General features: G+C 37.3%; 2 protein-coding genes across 5 annotated transcripts in view; both read left to right on the plus strand.

Moving 5' to 3' along the window:
• Positions 1-123: 123 nt before the first annotated feature.
• ube2wb (ubiquitin conjugating enzyme E2 Wb) lies at positions 124-8,537 on the plus strand. 2 transcript variants are annotated; one of them, XM_077624635.1, is made up of 6 exons: positions 124-270; positions 1,047-1,138; positions 4,306-4,408; positions 5,325-5,480; positions 6,003-6,078; positions 6,161-8,537. In XM_077624635.1, the coding sequence occupies exons 1-6, from the start codon at positions 256-258 to the stop codon at positions 6,172-6,174; spliced, it is 456 nt and encodes a 151-aa protein (XP_077480761.1). In that variant the 5' UTR covers positions 124-255; the 3' UTR covers positions 6,175-8,537. The 2 variants fall into 2 exon arrangements, with proteins under 2 accessions (XP_077480761.1, XP_077480762.1); XM_077624636.1 differs by lacking the exon at positions 124-270 and adding an exon at positions 420-765.
• A 507-nt stretch (positions 8,538-9,044) lies between these two features.
• stau2 (staufen double-stranded RNA binding protein 2) overlaps positions 9,045-25,740 on the plus strand; it is a 72,563-nt gene continuing 55,867 nt past the window's right edge. For 2 of the 3 annotated variants that reach the window (XM_077624288.1, XM_077624290.1), the window contains exons 1-5: positions 9,045-9,142; positions 11,852-12,059; positions 13,748-13,878; positions 14,428-14,587; positions 15,033-15,168. In XM_077624288.1, the coding sequence (XP_077480414.1) occupies positions 11,861-12,059; positions 13,748-13,878; positions 14,428-14,587; positions 15,033-15,168 (626 nt within the window). In that variant the 5' untranslated portion in view covers positions 9,045-9,142; positions 11,852-11,860. Of the gene's footprint in view, positions 9,143-9,182; positions 9,594-11,851; positions 12,060-13,747; positions 13,879-14,427; positions 14,588-15,032; positions 15,169-25,740 lie in introns of those variants that run through there. The other variant, XM_077624289.1, reaches the window with a different exon arrangement.

Here is a 25,740-nt window from a genome sequence, read left to right on the forward strand (position 1 = left end):
GGCAATCAGGAAGTTAAATACCCGGAAGTTTGAGCAAAATTGGGGGAGATAGTGATTGTAAAGTGTTCAATATTTATTCCCTTCGAATTCGTTCAACTATCTCGAGCATGACATAGCATTTTTCTTTAATTTAGTTCCGCCTAATCATGTTGCTAGCTCATCTGTCAAAACAACTTTGTGCTGTCACGTGATCCACCTGACGTCATCAGTCCCGCACTGGGAGCTGGTGCGCGGGGGCGGTAGTGGGGTTCCATCATGGCGTCGATGCAGGTAAGAGCACAAATGACAGCGGCCCCAAGTTGACCCTGTAACTGCTTTAGTGTACACTAAACGGGCCTTATACCTCGCTGCGTCATCAGCATTTCACGGCTTTTATATGAGGTGACGATGACGCCTTGTGTTAAGTTTCAACTGTACAGGTCCGTAGCTTCGATTTTGCTAGCATTACAACTACGTTAGCACATCATCAAGAGCACCGAGGCTAGCGTAGAAACCAGTAGTCATGCCCTACGATGAAGTTCTCAGGCGAAGACTCTGATACTAAAACTGATATGATGTAACGAGTGGAAATTGAAGGTTTATTCAATTAAACGACGGCCAAACCTAAGCTGTTCGGCTGAGTTAGCTTGTGAGGCGGTGCGAAGGTTGACCTGTTCTAGTTTCCTCTTGAGCTGAACAGGTGCATCGCTTTTACAGGAAAACAACACGAGGTCCATTAAAGAAAACAACTGAATAAACACCAGGACACGCCAAATCACAATGCTTGTATGTGTGAAATGTATCAATTTGGAAATCAACTTGTCTATTATTTACTCAGGTTACGGTAGTCAACATACGATGTCAAATTAAGAGGCACTACTCATTTGGTAGAAACACCACAAATAAATATTGAAATATCCTTAATTATAAACGAAAACTATCCAAAATATATTTTAATTTCACCTAACACAATTGTCTAGAGGGTTAAAATGAATTAAGGTTGACTATATTGGAATGGTTTTACTCTATGAATCATGTTTCTTTGTTTTTTTTATATACATAAACAGAAGCGGCTACAAAAGGAGTTATTAGCCCTGCAAAATGATCCACCCCCGGGGATGACGCTAAATGAAAAAAGTGTACAAAACACCATAACGCAGTGAGTATTTTTCAGATATATTTTTTTGTATATTGACAGATGCCCAGACCCTTCAAGCATATTGTTTGAATCCAAATATTTGTGATAAAAATACTGAGAATATAATAGTGAGAAGTTAGTGCTCCTTGGCTGACCCTTGTTATTTTATAAGCCATATAAAGGTGGAGTTTTAAGTTTTACAGGTCTTGAAAAAAGTAATTCATATAACTTTTTCTTCCATGACAATGGTGAGACTAAAATTGTGCTCTGTTTTGCCTGACTGACAAGTATTCTAACCAGTTCAGCTGGCTCCTGCATTTAACACATCATGATGTAAGCTGGTTTGTCTGGGTGTGCCTTTTGATTTCAAACATGGTAATGAGCCCTTAATTTGGATGACTAATTAATGACTACATATGTGAAAGAAATCTGTTGAAAGTCCCACAAATACAGTTTACAGCCATTCCTCAACTTACGAATGCCTCTAGGTACGAAATTCCCAGGTTACGAAATGTTCTTATGTGCAAATTAGTGATTCGAGACGGAAAAAGATGCAAGTTATGAAATCCCCCACAAAGTAAATGCATTTCCCTATCTGTTATTTTGTTTTGAAAATATTGTCACAGATTCTCACTTAAAAACATTGCTACCTACTACTGGGCTTTCATTTCATCGCTTTCATTCTTTCCCATAATGAAAACACAATCGTTCAATTCAATTCACAACAACCACTATCCATGTTTCAAGAATCTTACATACCTGTCCACCTCAGCTAAATGCTCCCCTTATTAATGATTTATGCAATTAAAAACCGTGAAAAATGCAACGTGGCACATATTTTTACATACACACAGACACACAGTTGCCCATTGTTTTTGTTTGTTTACTTCAAATAGAGAGAACGCTGAACCTTTTTTTCACGGTTTACTGGACAGGCACACTTAACTGTAAGGCAAGGGTGTCAGACTCGGGTTGGTTCGCCGGCCGCGTTAACGTCAACTCGATTTCATGTGGGCCGGACCATTTTAAATATAATATTTAGATTTTTTTAAATAAATGGATTAAAAGAACTGGATTAAAAGCCCTGAATATTCAGTTTTTTTTATAGATCTAAAACAATGTTTATTATAGCTTTTTAAAATATATTTTTAGATTTTACAAAAGGATTTTTTTAACTAAAAACACAAAAAAAATGATTAAAAAAATTACAATTACTGATTTAAAAGGGGGAAAATCAGGAAATTTAATATACATCTATACTCTTCATTTTAATTTGATCCTAAAACAGAAAGTCGGCACTCATGATTTACTTTCCCGGGCCACACAAAATGATGCGGCGGGCCAGATTTGGCCCCCGGGCCGCCACTTTGACACATGTGCTGTAAGGTCAATGGAATCACAACATTCTTGTATGAAAATGTATTTTTACTCTTAATTGGTTAGACTAATGGACAACTGAATGACCTATTGACAGAAATATTCTTAAATTAACAAGAAATTGTTTTTCCAAGATGGGGGTGTGACAGGACTTGGTATAAACTCGTACATGACACAGTCATAAAAAATAAGAATAGAATATAAATATAAACAAATGTATTGAAAAGCAGAGAGTACAGCAGTAACTGAGCCTGTGTGACATTTGCGTCCACTGCCACAAATTAGTTTATTGCTCGTTATAATAAGCGAGAGCTCTTGTATGTGCCGTGTGTAAACTAGAAGCTGAAAGAAAATTGTTGACAAGGAAGTGGAGAGGCATATGCGGATGTTGGATTCAAATGTGAATGATTAATGAACAAAGTGAAATATTTGGCAGTATTTTATGTTTTACTTTGAAATGGTACAGCATAGGGGAATTTGACTTTCTTATTATAAGAGTACTACTTTTTTATTTGCCTCATCTATCAATTACTTTGGATACTAGCTTTGGCTTTCATGACAGCAATTCATTTAACTTAAAGCATTGCCTGTACAGCTACTAAAGCTCTTGTGATGTGACAGTGTTTGCTTTGGAAAACTAAATATTGATCTCCATGGGGTGTGATTTTAGGTGACAAGTGTTACTAGCAGTTTGTGGTTGAATTTTTTTAAACCCTAACCTGAACAATTTTTTTTCTGAGTAAAATCCTGGTGTCAAATGTCTGAATGGTTCAAATCCTGAAGGGCTATTAATCCAAACAGAAGCAAGTTCTTGCTTTTCTATCAGCTTTATTATCAAGGAAGAAAAATAGCCCAGTGAATGTGATGCTACCGTCAATGACCCCTTTTTATTATCCTTGCAACTTGATAAGAGATAACAATTTGTATTTGTATCCTTATTTGGGTGAAAGGGACTTTTCATCCTATTCATATTTCCCCCCCACTGTTTCATGAATAAGGTTTACCAAAATAAATATGAGACATGGCCACAACTGCAAAAAATATTAACTCATTCAAAAAAAGATGGAACTCCAGTTTTATGTTGTGGTCTGGCATTATGTTGAAAAATGATTGTTTGTTTATAACAGATATGTCTGGAGGCAAATATATGTTCTAAAACCTAAATATACCTGATAACAAATAATTTCTGATATCGATCCACTATTGTTCTGAGCAAGATTGGGGATTTGGTGATCCTTAGTGCATCTTGGCTTCAGGGAGACACTGCCATGCAGCTATGAATTTCTTTTATACAAATTGTCAATGCCAATTACTGAAAATTGGTGTGGTGAAAAGTAAACATATCTGCCACATGTTCGTTCTGAATGCTGATAGCTAACTTGTGCCACTAGCTTCGGTTTCGATAACCTTGAAATATAGTCTTTGTTGTTCATTGACCAAAAGACTTCTGAATGACTGACAAAATGCGTCTCTTTCAGTAAGCAAGCTCTTCTCTGAAGGTTGCCATGTCATTATTGTTAACTACAGCAAACCAGCTGAAATTGCCACCAACAAAAAAATAAATAATAATATTTTTAACAGTTTCCAGATGTAATTATTGCATGTGCATGAGCAGATGAATAATGTATTTTTAGGAAAAAATGACATTTAGGGTAAGTTTAGAGCCTTTTAATTCTAATGTAAATTGAGTTAGAATGAGGGTAAACTTGGTATCATTTGTTCTCAGGTTGAAAGCATTGAATTGAAAACATTTTATAGGACCATCAGTTTCTTGCGTCATTCATGTATGCTTCTTTTTTTTTCTCTTGCAGATGGATTGTAGATATGGAGGGGGCCTCTGGCACACTGTACGAAGGAGAAAAGTTTCAGCTGCTCTTCAAATTTAGTAGTAGATATCCTTTTGATTCACCTCAGGTAGGAATTGTATGACAATTTCCTTAATATTAACACCAGTGTGTCACAACACACTAGAGCAAGGGTGTCAGACTCGGGTTAATTTATAGATCTAAAACAATGTTTATTTTAGCTTTTTATATATTTTTAGATTTTACAAAATGATTTTTGAACTAAAAACACAGAAAAAATTGATTAAAAAATTACAATTATTGATTTAAAAGGGGGAAAATCAGGAAATTTAATATACATCTATACTCTTCATTTTGATTTGATCCTAAAACAAAAAGTCGGCACTCATGATTTACTTTCCCGGGCAACACAAAATGATGCGGTGGGCCATATTTGGCCCGCGGGCCGCCACTTTGACACATGTGCGCTAGAGGCTGAAGGCTGTGCGCATGCTGTCTTATTGGCTACAGGCAACACAAGGCAGCAATCAGTCAATGTGCAATATAAAGAATTATACAAAATAGGCTCAGAGGATCGATAAAAATACTTGAATAGTATATTCATGCCTAATGCCATTATGGTCTGTCCAAAAATAATATAAGAAAAGCCATTTTAATTCTACAATTCTAATTATTCAGCGCAGAGACAAAAAAGCCAAGCTCTTAGAATGGATGCGTCTCTATGGCTAGAATATTTGCCTACCAGATTTCATTTTGTTCATTATACGAATAAGGCATGAGTAGCAATTTTAGTTAGTGTCATCCCCAAGAACAACAAAGTGAGGTTTTGGGACCTCACTGCAGCTGTTCTAATTCAAATAAATAATGGAAGGTCAGTCTTAAAGTTGTTGCCAACGCTTAGCTATAAAACATTTTTATCACTTTTTATACTTGTTGTTGCAGCCCTATTGTAAAACCGCTGTTTGTATCTGGTTAGCAACTTCAAAAATGAAGTGAATGATTTCCATAATGTGTCACTTTTCCAGGTAATGTTCACAGGGGAAAATGTACCTGTCCACCCTCATGTGTATAGTAACGGTCACATCTGTCTATCCATCCTGACGGAAGACTGGTCACCAGCCCTCTCAGTGCAATCCGTTTGTCTTAGCATCATTAGCATGTTGTCCAGCTGCAAAGAAAAGGTAAGGGATTCGTAGAAGCTTCATGTTTGAGTCTTGTCAATCTTTGGCATTTAATTTGCGTCTTTCCACTTTTCTTGCTACCCTTTTGATTATTTGATATTCATCAATTGTCATTGATATTTCAACTTTTCAGAATCTCTCTGAAAGACATGATATTTTACTTTTCAGAGTCCCCAGTATTGACTAATTTTATTGAGAAGAATTTCCCTAATAATTATGCATACCTCGTTATATGGTGTTATTATTGTACACATCGTTGGTAAATGCTACTAAGAAAAATTGGTCACAAAATCTGAAAATTCTCTTTACCCACTACGAAATATGATTTTTTTCCCTTTTGGGCAGTTCTGGTATAACAACTAATATTATAGCATTTGATTTAAACAAATTGGACCTACATATATGTCTCCCTTTGGTGGTTAGTGACATAGGGGAATGTTTACTTTTTTCTCCTTTTAATTCAGTATTCATTTTTACAAACCGTTTATCCTTACAAGGCTTATGTTTTTTTTTCTCTCGCAGAGACGACCGCCGGACAACTCTTTTTATGTAAGAACGTGTAACAAAAATCCAAAGAAGACAAAATGGTGGTATCACGGTACGTACTTTGTCTTGGCTATTTAATTGAAGCCCAAAAATTGATATGTTCTAATAATCAATGTTTCTCATTGACTTCACAGATGATACTTGCTAATGTACAAAGTTTGTAATAGCAGAAAAGAAGTCCTACTGACCTACGTAAAGCACTTTTTAATCATTCAGTCTTTGAACTCTGACCTTTGACTGGAACAATGGACAGATACTAAGATGCTGGAGGCTCGTGACTGCATTCTCAAACCCCGTTGGGCAGTTCAATGCATGTTTTAGTCAGTAATAGCAAAGAATGGAAAACCGTGGAACTCTTTAGATGCACTCAAGAAGGATTTTTGGGGGGCCAAGGGGACAATACTAATGCAGTATGCAAGATGTATTTTTGTGTGTTTCCTGTTTTTCAAATTATTGTTACGTGTGTATGCGTGTGGTGAGCGTGCTGACTTTAAAGTCACTGTGTTGTGCAATAATAACCAACTGATGGACGCATACTTGGGCCTACAAATCAATCTGAGTGGATTTTCGGAAGGGACCTGACCATCATACACCCAAGAAAATGCTTCCTAATTTTTATTTTTATTTTTTTAATTACATTTAATGCACTGTGAGAGTTTGTAGTTAAGAGGCACTGCCAGTACATTATTCCCAACACTAAATGCTCAATGGTTTTAGTTTTTTTTTAATTCGTAAAACCCAATCTTCAGTACTCTGGACTGGTCATGTGGCAACAAAACAAGTGTGGCATTAGGTCAAATATGAAGCAAACATAGTATAACTCCCTTGTTTATACCTGTCCAGTCCAAGAAATTAGCAGCTGGGGGCTTTCATTTAAAGAATGTTGCATTTTTCTTTTGAATCCTTTTAATGTCAAGGTTTTTTTGTACTGGGCTGTTTGAAAGGCTGTCTTTTTTAATGTGATATATATATTTTCTTTGTATTTATTTTAAAAATGTCCTCAGTCATAGAGAGAGAAAGTATACGGGAGTGATGACAACATGTTTTTGTGATTCTGCCTGGTCAGCATTATGGCTCAGGTAATTTTTTTTCCAATAAAGATACCTATCAGATGTTTTAACTATATTTTCACCAAAAGCGACTGTTATATTGTAAAATTATAACATGTCTGGAGCTATTGTATATAGGGCTTTAATTTTTTTGGGGCGAGGGATGTTCTAAGTAGGTGACGTATTTACTTCATTGCCTAGTAATAGATGGGCTATAACTTTTTGCTCATTAGTAGTACGATTGTTCCACTTATGACTTGTTCTAGTCTCGAAACAGCATTTTCAAGCGCTTTGTTTTCTCTGTCTCACTTCCCAAATGTTTGTCAGACTGGTCGACAAGCTTGAATAAGATGTTTTTTGAAGGCCTTTGTTGAGATCGTGGCCTTGATCTGTCGACAAGGACCAACTGGAAGACTAGATTGAGTTACAAATGTTTAATATTAAAATTGGCTTTTATTTAGTTCCTTACGCACCTAATCTTGTCTTCAGATTCATGACACAAGGTATCAAAGCGGTTCAGATTATAGTAGTTGGAGCATGCTGCAGTTTACAAAGTGTTTGGAATGAAAGAATTGCAGCAGTGGACAACCAAGACTCAGGCTTGTTTATCTAAAACATGGTTTATCTAACATTAATGCAATTCTATAACTCTAGATTTTATACAAAACACCATGTAATACAGCAATTAGTTGAAATTCTTGTGTTACCAACCCAACATTTGTATTAATTTTTATCTGTTTACACATTTGGTTTTGATTCTCCCAATTCATTTGGTTTTAGAAGTTTTAATTTCAGATCATGTCCTCTTTGTGTGGTTTTAAGTGCACCACTTTTTTTAGTGCAAATATTAAAATCAAATGTTTGCATTACAAGCATTAAACATTGTGACAGCCATGTCAAAGTAATGCATCATATGAAGGTGGCCATTTAAAGTATAACTTTTCCTCAAGAAACCAATAAGAGACTTGAATTTTACATCTTGTTTTAGGTGCGTTCATTTTCTTTTTTCCCCCCAAGTTTAGCTTGTTTGTCTTGAATGATGTTAATAAAATATGGTACTACTTTCTGTAGAAATCACAGCACAATATCAATAACTTTATTGACAATAATCTATGGGTTTATTTTTCTCCAGGACCTTTGACATGTTCTTTTTCAATGTCAGAAGCTCAACAATACTGAAATGATTGTTAACCGTAACGTGATTTTTGTTGGGAGGAAGAGAATGCCCTCACAAATATACTATATATTTTTAACCTGCGGATAAATACGTTTTGAAGGTCATCAATTATTCCTTTTCAATGTGGTTTGAACTCCATTTTTTTCCATTAATATTGAGTGAGCAGAACTTATGAGTGTTTGATATTTATTTTCAAAGAAAAATGTCCTGGGATGTTCAAGCTCTGTGTAATAGGTGCCTGTTCATTTTCATAATCAATAATAAAAGACTATTCACTTTTGTTTACCCGTTGTCTACGATCTGATATATTAGTACCATCCCTTATAATCATGTCATCTTTAGTTCTACCAGGTTGTCATAGTAACAATTTGCTCTCAAATGTTCTACACACTGAGTTTTTAAATAATATTGTGAGCAAAAGTATTATTTGTCCCCAATGAATCAACTTCCAATGCAGGTAAATCTACGTCAATATAGCTTTAAAAAAAGAGGTTCTATTTCGATATTTTACCTCTCGCACCTGAGATTAATTAAATTAATTAAACAAACATTTCAAACTCAAATTTACTACATCCATACTACATTCCAATCGGAATGAACGCTGTTGAAGACGAAAACCAGGACTGAACCATTCTTCAATATAGGGGGGTACATCAATTCAATGCAGTTTTGTCTTAATCTATAACGGTGTTCTGAAAGCAACACAAAATGTTGTATAACACCAAGACACCTTCTATATACAATTAAATCTGAATCAATTGAATTTACACGCTTTTGGCGTATTTTTATTTTGTACCAATACTTATCAAATGGTATGTTCCGACAGCCTCCAGTTCTCTTTAGTGTTTGCCAATGTTGGAGGTGTAACTGGGGTCTGGCCCTGAACAAAGGTAATAATGACTAAAAATACTCGTCAATTTGGGTTAAGGTTGCCTTTGGTGTATTAGCCATGCTGTTGTCACGCCGCTTAGGTTGCCGTTTTGCCCTGTAAGAGCCGAGACCTTTAGTAGATGGAGCGCTATGGTGATGCTAACGAGAGAGGTCCTTGGCCGACCTGCTACGATGAGCATGAAACCAGCAGATGGAACGTTACTCTGACGTGATGTTGCCCAACAGGAGCGCTCTCCTTGTTCCGTAGTCGTCCCGGATTCTTTGCACATCATGTCCGTATATTACGGAAGACTCCTACAGAGAGGAAATGCTCGTTTTCTGCTTGCCAATGTTAGCTTCCTGCTAAAGTGGACACACTGAGAGCAATCATGTATGCTTTAGGGGTCTTACAGCCTGCGACCTAACACCCATCTTCCTATCTGAAGCAAGAAAATACATATGTGCTTTCAGGTGATTATTTGGTATTTTAACTCTGCATTAAGGAATGGCTAAGAGGAGTGGTGCTGTGAGATTGCAATGAATTACAATCAAGCAAGACCTCGAAATGTTATTCAGATGTACTTTTTCCTATTCAAACCCATCCTGCCAACTCTGTTGAACTTGGGTTACTAATTACTGCATTCATGTACTGTGTAAAACACAGAGATGCTACTACTACAGTTATAACCACATGACACAATGTAGTGTTTGTTGCAGAACAAAAATATTACCGTATTTTCTCACATATACGCCGTATATTTGTAAGTAAAAAAAAGATGACTGAATCAAGGGTACGGCTTGTATGCGCCCAAGACTTAATATACTCTTTTCACCAGTAGATATTGGCAAAGTAACATTTACTATTTGTTGGTTATTTTCTGTTTTGCAGTAAGAAAACAACCATTACTGGATGAATTAATTCCTTACATTGACCCTAATAATGTGCTTTTGATTGATACAGTATCTCAGAAATGCCACGTGTGATGATTTTTCTAAAGATTTTCCCTTCAAAGTAACACATTTCTAGTCTCTAATAAAACCATGAATATTGATGTGAAAATTGTGAATCAAGGGGTGGCTTATATGCGAGAAATTGTAAAATTCAACAATTTTAAGGCAATTTTAAGGGTGCGGCTTATATGCAAGTAAATACGGTAAATGAATGGTTGACCCTGGCGCTTAAAACAATTTGGTAAAAGTAAGCATATGAGACTGGTTAGCAGGTCCACCTCACTGTTCTGAGATCCCGGGTTCAATCCCTGGTGGGTTCTGGCCTTCCTGTGTGGAGCGTGCATGTTCTCCCTGTGCTTATGTGGCTTTTCTTCGGGTCCTCCAGTTTCCGCTTATTCTCAAGCGGGTCGCGAACATCTCTACGGCCAAAAACCTAAATGTAACAGATCTTAATACAATCATGTCTTTCAAGGGGATAATGAGTTTTCTCCACAGATCTTGGGTCTATCTTTTGTGAACCTCTTGTTCTGACATACATTTGAGTTGATAAGTTTTGCATATCTTTGCAAAGTTTGTCGGAAAGTATACAAACAACCTAGTAGAAAAAACAAACAAATTGTACCGATTGTAACCCAAGAGTATTTCAGTGTTTCAAATGGTCATAAATGAAAATGTAGCTCTTGAGTTTTTGATCAAATGTAGCACTCCCAATTTCAGTGACTTCTTATTGATGCTCATAGTTGGAGGATTGAAGAGTAACAGGTTTTTGTTTGTTTGTTTTTCCTCCACAAGGCTTTTGGTTGTAAAAGAGTAAAAAAAACAGCAGAATTTGTTTATGAATGGGTTTTTGTCTATGGGACTGGCTGAATATTTTTTGCTTTGTGGTTGCCCAACAGTCGGAATTTAGTGAAATCAATTTGCGAATGGAACTGATCTTTGTTGTATGTCTGTTTCTTTTTCATTTGTGGTGATTTTAAAATGTAAGCATAATGCCATTGTGGCATTCAGGATTCCTACTCTTTTCCGGTGAGGATTAGCAGCAGTAACATGAGCAAAGCTCTTTAATATAAAGCTTCATTGTCTATGTGAATTGGTTACTGCCACATTAGAATGTGTGCTATGCTGAGTGCCTCTCATTTTAAAGTCTGTGCTACTTGCTCTACACATTCACTGGTAAAGTGAGCTAATTTCTTTCTAGAGATATTTCATTTGCAGTTCAATGTTCGTGCCATCTGTTTTGATAAATGGATTTGTGTACCAAACCAACACAATATTCCTAAATTCTTTTAAAAATGTTTGAAAGTAATTAGTGCAAACGTGCACAGATTGAGAAATATGTAAATATGCCAGAGTTGAATTTTTTTTCACCACCATAGTTTTATGAATTTTAATGTTTTTATTTTTTGGGGAGGGGGTGTTCTAGTATAAGAATTTAAGCACATTGGTCACATTAGTCTATACACACACTATTTAACCAAACATCTATACTATACTAGTTACAAATGAATCTTTGTCTCCGCTAACGTATAATTCAAAAGACCCATGAACAGGGTAACTAATAAGTTCAGTAGTATGCTGCAACCTTTCCAGAAAATGAATACCCTTCGGCATACAACAAATAAAAGAGTTACAGTATTATTAAGACTATCTCGGGACAAGGCACCCATCTGTGTATAATGGTCTCTGACTTACAAATGCCATTTATTAGATGTTTTCTTACCACAAATCGGAATGATGTGACATTGATGCCATATTTTATCATACTGCTCTTCTTTCAGTTATAGAGCATGGCTCAAGTAAAAGTACTGACCCCAGCACCCCAGGCTGGTCCTGGCCTATCTTCTGGAGGTCCTTTGGCAGCCATGGCCAGCCCAGGATCTCTAGGTCTGCAGCCCTCTGTTAACGGCACAGGCCCGTCCCCCACACCCGCCTGCATCGCTCCTGCAGCTGGATATGGGGACGCTCCTGTGTCTGCCTCACCACCAGGTATATTATCCAATGTGTCCAATCTTGAGTACACCCGGTCCTTTTTAGTATAATTTATGGATTGTGAGTGAATTTTGGGTATACTATATTTTAGCCTAGATAACACTATCACTCACACTAACAATTGTTCGCCATACCGCATGAAATAAGGAAATTATAATTAATAACTGTGTCAAGGATTGTGAAATGTATAATACCGTATTTTCACGACTATAAGGCACACTAAAAAGTCTTAAATTTTCTCCAAAATAGACAGGGCGCCTTATAATGCAGAGCGCCGTGTGTAAGCTCTGAAGCCTGACTGAGAACACTTCTTGACGTCACGCTTCTTATATAGAGATAAGGAGGACGTGGGTGGGGTCAGACGCTAAAGGCACGCCCCTACAAGGTACCCGTATATAGTGTGGGCATGTGTTTATTGCAAAACAATTTCGGTTTGGTTTCTAAGGCCCCCCGAAGCAGCGGTGAAAAACCAAGTCACGAAAATGAACTCTGAGCTTGCCGTCATTCCCGGAGGCTTAACTAAAGGGCCGGGCTAGTTACGCCACTATTTGCGAATGGATTGTGGCTGCCCGGACGAAAGTGTCTGCTTGCACTGTTGTTAAAGGCACTAACAACAGATGCTTGAAAAGCGCTGGACATCGGCATCAACACAGCTTTACGAAGGGTGGCAGGCAGCGCCGGGCTAGTTACACTAGCTACTATTTGCGAATGGATTGTGGCCTGGACATCGACATCAACACAGCTTTACGAAGGGTGGCAGGCAGCGCCGGGCTAGTTACGCTAGCCACTATTTGCGAATGTATTGTGGCCGCCTGGACGAATGTATAAAACTCAGCGTTCTCGATGACTCATTTGGACAATTGTTCAATTTGTACACAAAAAATGAGGACTTTGATGGATTTGTGGGTGATGATGACGTGAGTACATTGTAAAATGGCTAAATAAAGTACAACCGAACTCCATTTTGCTTCCGTTGCCTTTTTAAAAACGTGTTTTTAGCGTGTGTATGTTTAAGATGGTGTATGTTTTGCCATGCCTGGTTGCGTCTTTAAAAGCGGTGCGTCCTGTGTGTGTGTCAAATACAGAAATAGCACTCGTTACTGTCACTGCGCCTTTAAATGCGATGCGCCATATAGTCGTGAAAATACGGTTGTCTTTTATTAAATAATGCTCAGAAAAAAAACTTTCAGCATTGTATAATAATAATTTTACATCAGACCGTGGCAGATATGAAACAGCAGTTCCAGTTCATTGTTTCTCACTAAGTTATTACAGAACATTAACATTCTGTTTGATAGTCCTTTGTAATGGCGTAAATTTATATTGGTGTATGCATCGCCTTACATAGACGTTAGTAAGCTGTAATACACACTATAAAAAATTGGTGAAAAAAATTGTCTATCACCTACACTGTGTGTTTGTTATACCATGTTTTATAAAGTCACAGCTTGCCTTGGAGTGAAAATACATAAAAGAAAAATGGCTTTGCTCTCAATGGAGGAAGGCATGTAGAAGAAAAATGCACAAGCCCAGGCACATTTTATTGAAACTATGATTTTGTTCTGGTTTTGGGGACAGATCCTATGACACTCTAATTGCACTTTTTTGTCCACTTCTGGCCAATTAAAAGTGCTCTACTTGTTTGCCCGTATTCAGTGTTGTCTTTTGCTATGTACTGTTGTCAGGTTCCCCCGAGGAGAACATGGCAAACCCTAAAGAGAAAACTCCAATGTGTTTGGTGAATGAGTTAGCCCGTTTCAATCGGATCCAGCCGCAGTACAAGCTCCTCAATGAGAGAGGACCTGCACATTCCAAGGTGAGGACAGACATGGAAACTTGAAAAATTAGAATTATATAGTCCAAGGGATTGTATTTGAATAATTGAAGATTGGATATCAAGGTGGCCTTCATGAATTTTACAATTTCTCGCATATAAGCCTCCCTCTGATTCACAATTTTCACCTCCATATTCATGGTTTTAATAGAGTACAAATGCGTTACTTTGAAGGGAAAATCTTGAGAAAAATCACCGCACGTGGTATTTCTGAGATACTGTATCAATCAAAAGCACATTATTAGGGTCGATATCATAAGGAATTAATTCATCCAGTAATGGTTGTTTTCTTACTACAAAACTGAAAATAACCAACAAATAGTAAATGTTACTTTGCCGACGTCTACTGGTGAAAAAGAATATAGCAAGTCTTGTGCGCATATAAGCCGTATCCTTGATTCAGTCATCTTTTTTTTTTACAAATACGGTGTATATGCGAGAAAATCCGGTAATATTTTTGTTCTGCAACAAACACTACATTGCCAATTTTGTGTGTGTATTTCACTGTAAATGTTTACTTCCATGTTGCAGCTCTTCACAGTGCAATTAACTCTTGGGGAGCAAGTCTGGGAGGCAGAGGGTTCCAGCATTAAAAAGGCCCAGCATTCCACAGCTTCAAAAGCTCTGGATGAGAGTGTCCTTCCCAGGCCAATTGCCCGTTCCCCTAAAGTGGACATTAACAGCAATCCAGGTAATGTAAACATATAGAAATGGCCAGCCTGTATTTTTTTTGAAGGGTTACATAAATGGATCACTTACTTTGTAACAAAAACATGACTATCACCTATTTTTGTGGGAACAATTTTATCTTGAGTTTATTTGTGAAAGTTATATATTTCATAGACAACTTAATATAAACTTGTCTTTGCATTATGGCTTTCTCAAACAGCTAAAATAGCTCTGTCTTTTTAAGAAACCTGTCAGCTCCTGACGTGCACCCTTCATTATGTCATATAATACTATACCACTACTATATTTGTATGTTTTTTCAATGCTCCTGTGCTTAGTAAATTTCCCCATAGGGGATGGATAAAGACCTATTCTATCACTTTTACTTGGCCCAATGTTTGGTGGAAGATTCATTATTCCTCATATAACATTTTTTCATATTGTTCCACATTTCCTGACTCAAACAGGCAGCATAACACCAACGGTGGAACTCAACGGTTTGGCTATGAAAAGGGGTGAGCCAGCTATCTATAGGCCTTTGGATCCCAAGCCCATGCCCAATTACAGAGCTTGCTACAACTTTAGAGGGATGATTAACCAAAGGTGAGCTTATTTACATTATTTTGTTGGAAGTAACATTGAAAAGTTCGGGCACACCTGACAAATTCAATTATTTTCATTTAAAATCCATTGGTTATTTGGATCAACAAATTCAAATTTCTATATGTAAAAACAACATAATACTAAAGCTGGTGATCATTGTACAGTGTTACTTCTTCTTACGAAATTAATTGGTTCCAGAACTTTTTTCGTAACTTGAAAATTTTGTAAGTAGAGCAGTACTTTATATGTAAACTCTCTCATTCATTCCACGGTCCTCACACAACTGCCAACTAAACCCTTTAAAATTGGTCAATGTCCCAATTTTGTAGATGTTAAAACACACAAATGAGAGAAAATTATTTATTAATGTCTTAGAAAGAATAACAAGCATGAAATAGTTTTCTCCGCGGCCGTTATAATGGGAGATGTAATATCTGTGTTTGTCCGCCAGATGGTGGCAAGAGGCCGTTCTACCAGGGCCGAAAGCCCTCCACTTTGTAGTACATTTTAGACTTTTACGTGTGCCCTATGTGTGAAAATATGTGCCGCATTGCATTTGTACAGTTTTTAATCGCTTAAGGGGAATTGCAATCATTAATTGGAGGAGCATTTAGCTGAGGTGGACATGTATGTAAGAGAGAATCTTGAAACATGGATAGTGGTTGTTGTGAGACAACCAATGAGAGCCCAGTAGGGGGTAGTTTGGTTCTAAAGTGAGAATCAGTGCATCCACGACAATATTTTCAAAATAAAAAAACGAAATAGGAAAATGCATTTACTTTTTGAGGGATTTCGTAACTTGGATGTTTTTTGTATCTCGAGTCACTCAATTACATATAAAAGAAATTTCACAACCTGAAAATTTTGTACCTATAGGCATTCGTAAGTAGAGGTATGACTGTATTATTTAAAAAGTGGCACCCAGTTTCGTGTTTTCCTTTTTATAAAACATCTCTAGTTCAAGTTTAAGTTTGATTGGTGCTGAGCATGAACAGCCCGCTCCACAGCATGGCCCTCCCAGAATATTGTGCTTGCTCTTTTGTGCAAATACCAGAGTAGATTTTGACCAGTGTTGTGGATGCTTGTATTGTTGAAATATATTTCTCCTTGGCGTATTTTAACCGTAGTTACGATTTGTTGAACAAGTCGTTAGTGCTTTTCTTGGGAAGTAAAGTAGTGTTCTTTCACCACCATAACATCGCCTTTTATTACCAAATAACTCAATCTTTGGTGGTCTGTGGCTTGTCTTTGACCATTCACACGATCATTCGCCCTGATATCGCTGGTATTTTAGTTGGCCTGTCACTTCTGGCATTAATATGTATTGCCTTTGTGATCTTCCATTTCACATGATGTTCCTCATTCAGTGGGAACGCACAGCTGGACTCTTAATGATAGCTTTTTGGAGCCTTCTCTTAAAAGTTTTGATGCCCCTATCTTGCTATTCTACATAGATTAAAAGAGAAACACAATATGTATCCATCCACCTTAGATACATTTTCTTGCATGCATTTTTCAATGAAGTTCAAAGGCTTGATACGTATGCTCACGTGCAAATTTTGGTTTCCAATTTACCAGCGTCAATTGGTTACATGCATTCAAATTGACATAGTTACCCATAATTTTTGCACTTTTCAGTTTCACTTTTGAAAAGTTACTTTGTCTCATTTTTCTAAAATATATCAAAATCAAGTTGCTACCCAAATGAAAAAGGCGTAAGGCAGGGACATTATGTTGTAACTGGGAAACTAACCTCTATAAATATTATCTTAAAAATTGATTCCGAAAATAGAATATTCTATGTCTATATAATTATAGATGCTGTGAAAGGGTAATATTATATTATTTTATACGTCTGACATCTGTCTGTGATCAAGTGACTTTGTACCTCCAGATGGCAGTGTTCCCTCACCTTTTGAAAGCTTGTTGAATCAGTTGGTTAACTAAGAACCGTTTTATAACATCCAAGCCAGAAATGTAATTTAGGTTTACACACAATTGTCAGCAACAGAGGAATCTTAATCCTATTTGCCTCCTTTAATAATAAATTAATGGAACAAATATGCATGTTATTATACAATTTGTTGTTTAAGAAGTTGGAAAAAATAATGGTTCTCACTTAGGAGTTGCTTTTTTCAAATTTCTAAACAGCTCCAAGATTTAAGAGTGATTGAGGAGGCAGTTCGGTATCTGCGCGCCAGGCTGACATCTTCTATTTCATCCACGTAGTACAGTAACAAACAATGAAAAAGATAAATGAGGTTGTGGTGAAAATCTGAACGTGGATTGTATGTCAATGTCAGAGTGACGAATTTCAATGCGGCATGCCTCTGGGTCTGTTTGCTTCTCTACTGCCAATTCTCAAATGAGGCAAAGTGGTTCTGAGGAGACATACGCAGACATGAAAAGGTGAACATCCATTACCACAAGGTCATTAATGTTTTCACGAGGTCTCTTTCATTCACTGGGATTAATGAAAGCGAGACCTTGTGAATATGAATTCTCTTATTCCGAAGACAGACTCATGGCAGAGTGACAGGCCATAGGCACCATCGGTCATCATAATGATGCCACGGTGAAACGAAGGTTTCCATATAACCATGTCCTTACCTCTTATGATGAATAAGAGTGATCTGGAATCATGTTGATGGAAAATCTTCGCATTAAAAGGGCAGTCTGGCTCTGATCCATCAGTGCTTTAATTACCGCCAGGACCCATATTGATTCATTCAGAAAGTGCTTTAATGAGAAAATATGGTGATAATATGTAATGAGCATTTATCAGCGTCTTAATGAATCTTATTTATGGCGAAGGCCCTGTGAATAATTTCTGACCGTCCAAGTCCACTTTTAAATCAGCAATTGCTCTTTTGTGGTGTCGTAACCATCCCATTGTTCATTCTCAAGTATGGCACTGGAGAAAGTCCTTCCCGGTGTTGACGCTTTAAAGTGAGTCAAACAGTGTAAGAATTCCGTCTACATTAGTCATAAGAGCAATCTAAAAATCGTTACATCAACATTTCTCGTAATTTATGAAATCATTTTTTTTCTTTTTTTACAACACCCAATTCTACCAAGTTGTCAATGGAGCAAGAAGAGTAATGATTTCCCAAATGAGAATTTAACATTTTACCCTGAAATACAAAAAATGCCCCCTGGCCCTCTATATGCTGTCCTCCATGAGTGACACCACCCATGTTGAGACAGTGAACGAACCGCTACTCTATGGAGAAATAAATATTCATTCATTAATTTTCTGAATCGCTTTATCCCCATTCGAGTCGTGGGGGGTGCTGGAGCATATCCCAGCTGACTTCGGGCCAGAGGCGTGGGGACACCCTAAATCGGTGGCCAGCCAATCGCAGGGCACGAGCAGACCGACAACCATTCACGCTCACACTCATACCTAAGGGCAATTTAGAGTCTCCAACCAGCCTACCATGCATGTCTTTGGAATGTGGGAGGAAACCGGGGTACCCGGAGGAAACCCACTCATGCAAACTCCACACAGGTGGACCGACCTAGATTTGAACCCAGACCACAGAACTGTGAGGCCAACACGCTATCCCCTCGTCCACCAGGCCGCCGCATTTTCATTTCTCACATCTTAATTTAAATTGTGTTGGATTACTTCTGTTCAATTTCTTTACATAGCTTAGATTTCCCTCAGAAATGTGGTGAAATCCTGAATTATGACTTCTTGAAACAATAATTATCTAGTATTTTGATTTAAAAAAATCAAGTGCTAATATAAGCCCATTTTTATAACTTGTTTTATACAATCAACAGTAAAATACAGAAAAAGCTTGATTTTTGCAATAATAGAAGAACATTAATCTTAATTAATGTTCATCCTGAAGTGACAAAAAAGCTTAATGTAATTAGATCTTAATTAGTCTTCCTTTCTCCAAAACGGATGTCAACATTTTTGCAGCCTGCTAGCATGTAATCCATGTTTTTCCATGTTATTCTGCCAACATGTACTAGCTAGTGCAGCACTAGAAAACTAGACATGATCATCAATTCTGGTCAGGACCAGAATTGCTGAAATAAAGTGGACTTTACCTGATGCATTATGTTTGATGGATTAACTATGAAATGGTAAAAAAAGACTGCAAGATTGGAGTGCCAAATTGGTTTTCTGCATGGAAAATTACTTTAGTGCAGTCATTTTCATTTGTTGTCATGGTCACTATTTAATATGAAAATAATGCTTTCATCGTTAGAGTTCTCAGTCTGCTGCTGATTGTTGAATTTGCTGCATTCTCAACAATCGTTCTTTTCAAATCAATGCTGCCTCAAGGCTTGATGGGAGATACGTGCTCCCTTGCTTTCTTAACTGTGTTTGTGTTAGATTCTTATGTAAGTAACACAAAGAGCATTGTAGTGAAAAGATATGCTTATCCTTGAAGAAAGTCTCCTTGTCAGGGCTGCAGAGCTCAGACAACCACCTGCTTAAAACAAATATGTTGGCAGGCCTTCTTTGACATTCATTCTATATAAACTAAACTCAATCTGCCTATGAGTACTTTTTTATGTTTTACATTTCCCTATCATATCCATGCAACGTAACCAATACCTTTTAAAGCTATTTTTCTAATTCGGCTACTTCGGTCACATGCGTTTGTTCACTGTATTTTTACTGCATTTCGTTAGCTTTGCAGAGCTTTAAACATGGTTCCCTTGAGAAGTGCTGTGTAATTCGATGGTATTATTTTTTTATTGTGGGAATCTTTTCTAGCCAAATCAGACATTTGTTTTTGGTCTTCTGAGGTACTTCTTATCTATTGTTGTGTAAACTTTAAAGTGATCCAAATTTAAAGGGAGTTTCCAAAAGCTGTTGAAACTACGAATGGTTTATTATTTTTATTATTTATGATTACTAAATCAGATTTGTGCCATCGCCATATGAATTAAATAACCACAGATATACCTGATCAAACGAAAATGTATTCAAAAGGATGTCAACTCATGAAGCAATAGTCTAAAAAAACAGGGTTGCAAGAGGATCGGACCCAGATCCAAACCAAACTATTTAGTATTTGGAAAGATTTGTGCTCGCTATCGCTTGTGCTTGTCTCTTCTTTCATGTCTTTTAAATTAAGATGACTAAAGTTTCATGTTTGTGTAAGGCGTCATATCCAGAACTCCACCTTTATAAACTCGGAATGATGACAAGTCACAGAGAGTGAGAGTTGGCTTACGTCAGCTGAAGTCCCTTTCGTAATGGTGTGTTGCTGTATTTTTGACAGCAGATAAATGCCGTGGCCGACCTCCACGATGAAACTGTAAATCGGTTCCCAGGACATCGTCCTGCTCTTTTACAGCTTTACTAGCTGTACACTTTGGCTCAAATCTCTTCCCAAATCAAACAAATTCTGCCATTTCAACTTGGATCTACTTGTGGAGAATTTTACAGCCTCCCATTATGGTGTGTGATAAAGTGAACTTTCATGTCAAACACACACGCACCAATGAGTGTTTGTAGAATTGATCATCTCATCTTTCTCAGTAAGTTGTCCTGATGTGGCAAAGCAACCATAAACCATACTACGGCCACCACAGTAGTTGTTTGTTGGCAAAAGCAATAGAAGTTCTCATGTTCTGTCATTCTTGCCCAGTCTCCTGCAATGACTTTCACTGAAGGCAAGTCCTGCGTCAGATAGTGTGCTGGGTTACTTCGTGACCTCCTGGATCAATAATTTCTCGAGGTCAGCAACTCTTGGGAAAGTTCACCAATATTTCCTCCATTTTAGAATGATGGCTGTAACTGATCTTTGCTGGATTCTTCACGTGATTGTGAATTCTTGCTTGAAACTGTCTGTAGGTAATACAATTTAGGCCTGTTTAGTGGAAACAAACTTAGCCTCCCCAAACACTTTTGCCACAGTTGATTCTTGTTTAATCATACAAAGGGGAACAATCATATTCTAATTCAGTGTTGGGTAACCATTTTTTTTTCTTTGTTCTAATTACAATCACTGCATTACTCTATGTCCATTGGATTGGATAACTTTATTCATCCCGTATTCGGGAAATTTCGTTGTCACAGTAGCAAGAGGGTGAGAATGCAGAAATAGGAAAGGCATTTTAGACATAAATAGATAGGTAATAAGTATGTTAATAAATAAATACATGAATAAATATATAAATAAATAAGCGTGTTGCTTATATATATATATGTGTGTGTGTGTGTATATACATATATATACACATATATACATACATATATACATGCATACACGTAGATGAACGGTAGGTCTTAACACTCAGCCATTTGTTTTGTTAGAGCCTGACAGCTGATGAGTTATATTTCCATTTTTTTGTGATGATTTCAAACATTACATTGATTTTTTTTTTTACTTACACTGCACTAAATAGGGTTGTAGATGAGCTGGTAAGTATCTTGGTGGCATTTCTGCTTGAAGCGGGGTACACTTTAGATCTGCTGCTCGTCAAATGGAGAGCACAGTCCACAAGCAACCATTCACGATTATTTTTACCTCGATACATTTGACGTTTGAGGGAAGCGACAGTTCCCAAAGGAAACCCACAGTAGCAAAAAGAGCACATGCAAACTCCACACAAAGATGTCCACTTCTATCAGGTGCCTATTCACTGTAAAAAAAAATCTAATTTTCAGATTGAAACATTCATTCATTTTCCATACCGCTTATATCATCAAAAATGAAAAACAAATCAGAGGAGTTAATCTTATAATGGCACCAGAGTACGGTATGTCTTTTTTTTTAACAATGGGGCTCATTTTCCCTCTAAAAGGACAATGAACATAAAACAGCAGGTCGCAGTGTAATAATTTTAATGAGGACAGCGGGGTCTGGTTTTAGACCAATTTTCCATCAGCCTTTCTTCTCATCTAGCCAAATTGGCACTAGAAGGGCACAAAGGTTCAGAATTTCTTGTTGGGCTCTCTGGCATGAATATACAAATGATGTAATTGTTTTCACATACAATGGTAACGTAATCATATTCTGCTCAGAGGCTTTAATGCCTGCTTTAACTGAATTCATCAAATATTACTTTTAGGCAGCTGCTCTTACTTTCATGTTGAATATGGTGAATTATTTTTTTCTATATAATAACCAAGCCATTTTTTTGCTTTTGGCCGTTTCCCTCTGAGTAATACTATTGTATTTTTTCATATTTGGAAGTGATACACCGTGTGTCACCATTATTCAGCTATTACGAGAGCCCTGGGGTAATTTTATTGTGGGGTTGGATCTAATTTCTCCTGAGCTAACAGCCAAGCATGGAAGGAGGGGCCCCTGGGCCACTTTTATCTTATGTTCAAATTGTAAACCCCAACTAGTCAGTGGAAACAATGGATCCTCTCAGTTCAGGTGCTCGGATTCAAATGAGAAACAAAGCATCACTCGTGCACTGTTTTGGAGGTGAAATTTGGTTTTTCAATAATGATAGATTAGTAAACCGTAATGACACAGCTGTCTGTAGAGAGATAAAGTGCACAATCGTTTGACTGTGTAATTCAGCACAGCATTTGGCTGTGATTTGGATTGGATTGGATAACTTTATTCATCCCATATTCGGGAAATTTCATTGTGACAGTAGCAGAGGGTGATTAGACAGAACAACAAAGCAAAAGCACAAAGTACAAAGCATATCAAAGTAAATGGGATCATTAAGAATCACCAAATCAGATCATTAAGACAGAAAAGCAGCAAAAACACAAAACGAGCAATAGTGGACGGACGTACTGCCGCCGGCTGCCACTTGAACGGCGCCATCTTGGTTGCGGTAGCTAAAACGGATACAGAACCAAAAATACGTTTGGATGTTATGGTAATATTTTCTTCATACAGGAATACCTTGATATATTAGTTCCTGGACATATGAGGAATTTGAGATACGAGTAAATTTCTGAGCAGATATTTGCCTTGAGATACGAGACAATTTTTTAGATACTTTCTCTCTCTCCCTCCCTCACTCCACATTGTACTGAATAATGTCTCTTTTTAGTATTCAACATCATAACCACTATATATATGTAAAATAAGCCATTTTAGGTGTGATTATTTACCTTTGTTGTATCTATTTGCAAGTATTCCTCTCAGAACTCGCAAAAATTAGCTGTTTTGCAGTTTTTTATTTCGCAAAAACAATCCTGTGCAATGTAGCCCTCACAAACAGTGAGTACATCAGCCCTTTCTGACTGTAGCCAGCAAGAAAGCAGTGCCATGGGAATGCAGTGGACCTCACACAGTTGATACTGTTCAATTATTTATTTTTGTTATCTGTCATTTTAATTACCACAACAGTTGTGTTGGATGAGCATGACTGACTGACTTAAAACCAATGTCATGAGAAACTGCTGCCCTAATGTGTATGTATTTCCATTGCTCTTGTATGGGTTATAATTTCACATTGTTTTTGTTTCTCTTCTTGACATTTTTATGTCATAACATCATGTTTTTGTGCATTAGCAATTGCATGAAGCAAAAAGGAAGTAAAGCAATTAATGATGGATATAGAGAATGAAGTATGAGGAAAGGAGGGAGGCAAAACAAGTACGTATCTGGCAGGAGATTGGAAGAAAATGCAGCTGGAGAAAGAACAAGCCTGTACAGTTTTTCCCCTCTGCAAAGGCTTTTTCACCCTTTTGCTCTGAAAGTAGCACCATCCCATTTACGCCTTGTGTTCATTTTTGTGCGTGACTTAGGGGAAAGGCTTCAACTGCTGGTGCCTAGTTATAATAGTTGTTGTGCAAAGGAACCCACTGCGTGTCATGTTTTTACTCTTTGGTGGTTCATATTTGTTGCCAAATACAAATGTTTTCATCCAGAAATCGACAACAGACCCATGCAAACTGTAATTACCTCAAAACATATGTTTACCTGCTGCACAGTTAAGAGAAAAAAATCCCAAGCCCTTGGCAGATGGTGTTCACGTTTTGCTCCTCCAAAATCACAAAATATTCATGTAAAATATAGACCGAATTGGTTATTCTCTTAAATGTATTCTCAACAATTGGTCTCCAAAACGTGCTATAATTTATATATAGTGCAATAGAAGTCTCACCTCAAATAAACACTGCAGTTATTCATCCCACATAGGTTTTAAGTTATGGGAGATTCATTCAGTGTGGGCAGTATTATGTATAAATTAGCTGCAGCATAAAATCCAAAATGAGCACCATACTCGCAGACAGGCAGTTTTTTTTAATACATGCCTCACAACCATGCCTCTAAATATTATCCTATAAGTGCAGTCTTGAGCTTTGAAGAGTAATTTTCCCATATTCACCTCTTCTCCTTGGACCATGCTGTTCATTTAATTTATTCATTCATTTTCTGTTTTGCTATCCTCCTGAGGGTCCGTGGGTGTGTTGTAGCCTGTCCCGGCTAACTATGGGCAGTAGGCAGTGTACACCCACAATTGGTTGCTAGCCAATTGCGGGGTACAATAAGACAAACAACCATTTGAGCTGAGACCAAGTGCAATTTTTTTTAACATTCTTTTAGTCTACGATGCATGTTTTTGGCATATTGGAGGAAACCGGAGTAACTGGGAAAAATCCACGCAGACACGGTGAGAAACATGTTAAATCCGCAATGGAAGGACAAAGTACGAGATTCACCCCTTGATCTCAGAACTGTGAGGTGCATGTGCTAACCACTTATGTACCGTGCCCACTCGTTTAATATGGCAACAATTTTGCTTTGATATAAATGAAAAGAACCCCAATTATATTTCGTTTAAAACTGAGAAAATAATAGTTGATTATCATTTCTTTTTATTGCTTTTATGAATTGACTGGGATAGCGACAGATTTGGTCAAATTCACATATTTTTTCATCTTAACAACCAACCAAATAGATTTGAAAAAAAAGATCAATGAGAAGTTGAGTTTGAAGGTATTTACATATACATTAAAACTAGGTGAACATTTTAGGCTCCCCGTTCAACTCGTTTGCGTTTCGTTCAAAGTTTTTCAGCCAAATGGGCGAAAGGTCATGGGACGAAAAATGGGTGCATATGGGCACTGATCCAAAGCATTCTGTAAACTCATCAAGCACTTTTAAAGGCAACTAAATGGATTGTTATGCAGTGGCCAAGGCCAATTTCCTGAATCTGAACATTTTAAATTGACTTAATCTATTGATAGCACAAGTGAATCATCTACAGCTATTGATACCGGAGCTGACAACTACTCTGGAATTTCCAGATTTTACCCAAATTTCCAATTCAAATGCCTCACACAACTGTACTGTAAGCCGGAATAATTCGGTAACATGAGTGCATTGTGAATCATCCAAGTTGCAAGTTCTGACGAATGATTCGTCTTGTGCGACTTCAGCGCGGCAATCGATTCGGAATCGATTGCATAAGTAGCCTTTATCGCTTTAACATTTTCATTTTTGTTTTTTACACAAGGGAAGTATTATTTAGGCTGACTAAACCACCAGTCTTTTTTGTTTTGAAACAAATCCTATCATTTCCGGGGTTGTTCTAAAGGAAGTTCAAGTAGGAGTACACAGAACTTATCGATATGTCTCCTCGGAATAATTAATGTAAAAACTTGATTTAAATTGT

This window comes from Stigmatopora argus, chromosome 17 (assembly GCF_051989625.1).
Source record: "Stigmatopora argus isolate UIUO_Sarg chromosome 17, RoL_Sarg_1.0, whole genome shotgun sequence".
Classification (NCBI taxonomy): domain Eukaryota; kingdom Metazoa; phylum Chordata; class Actinopteri; order Syngnathiformes; family Syngnathidae; genus Stigmatopora; species Stigmatopora argus.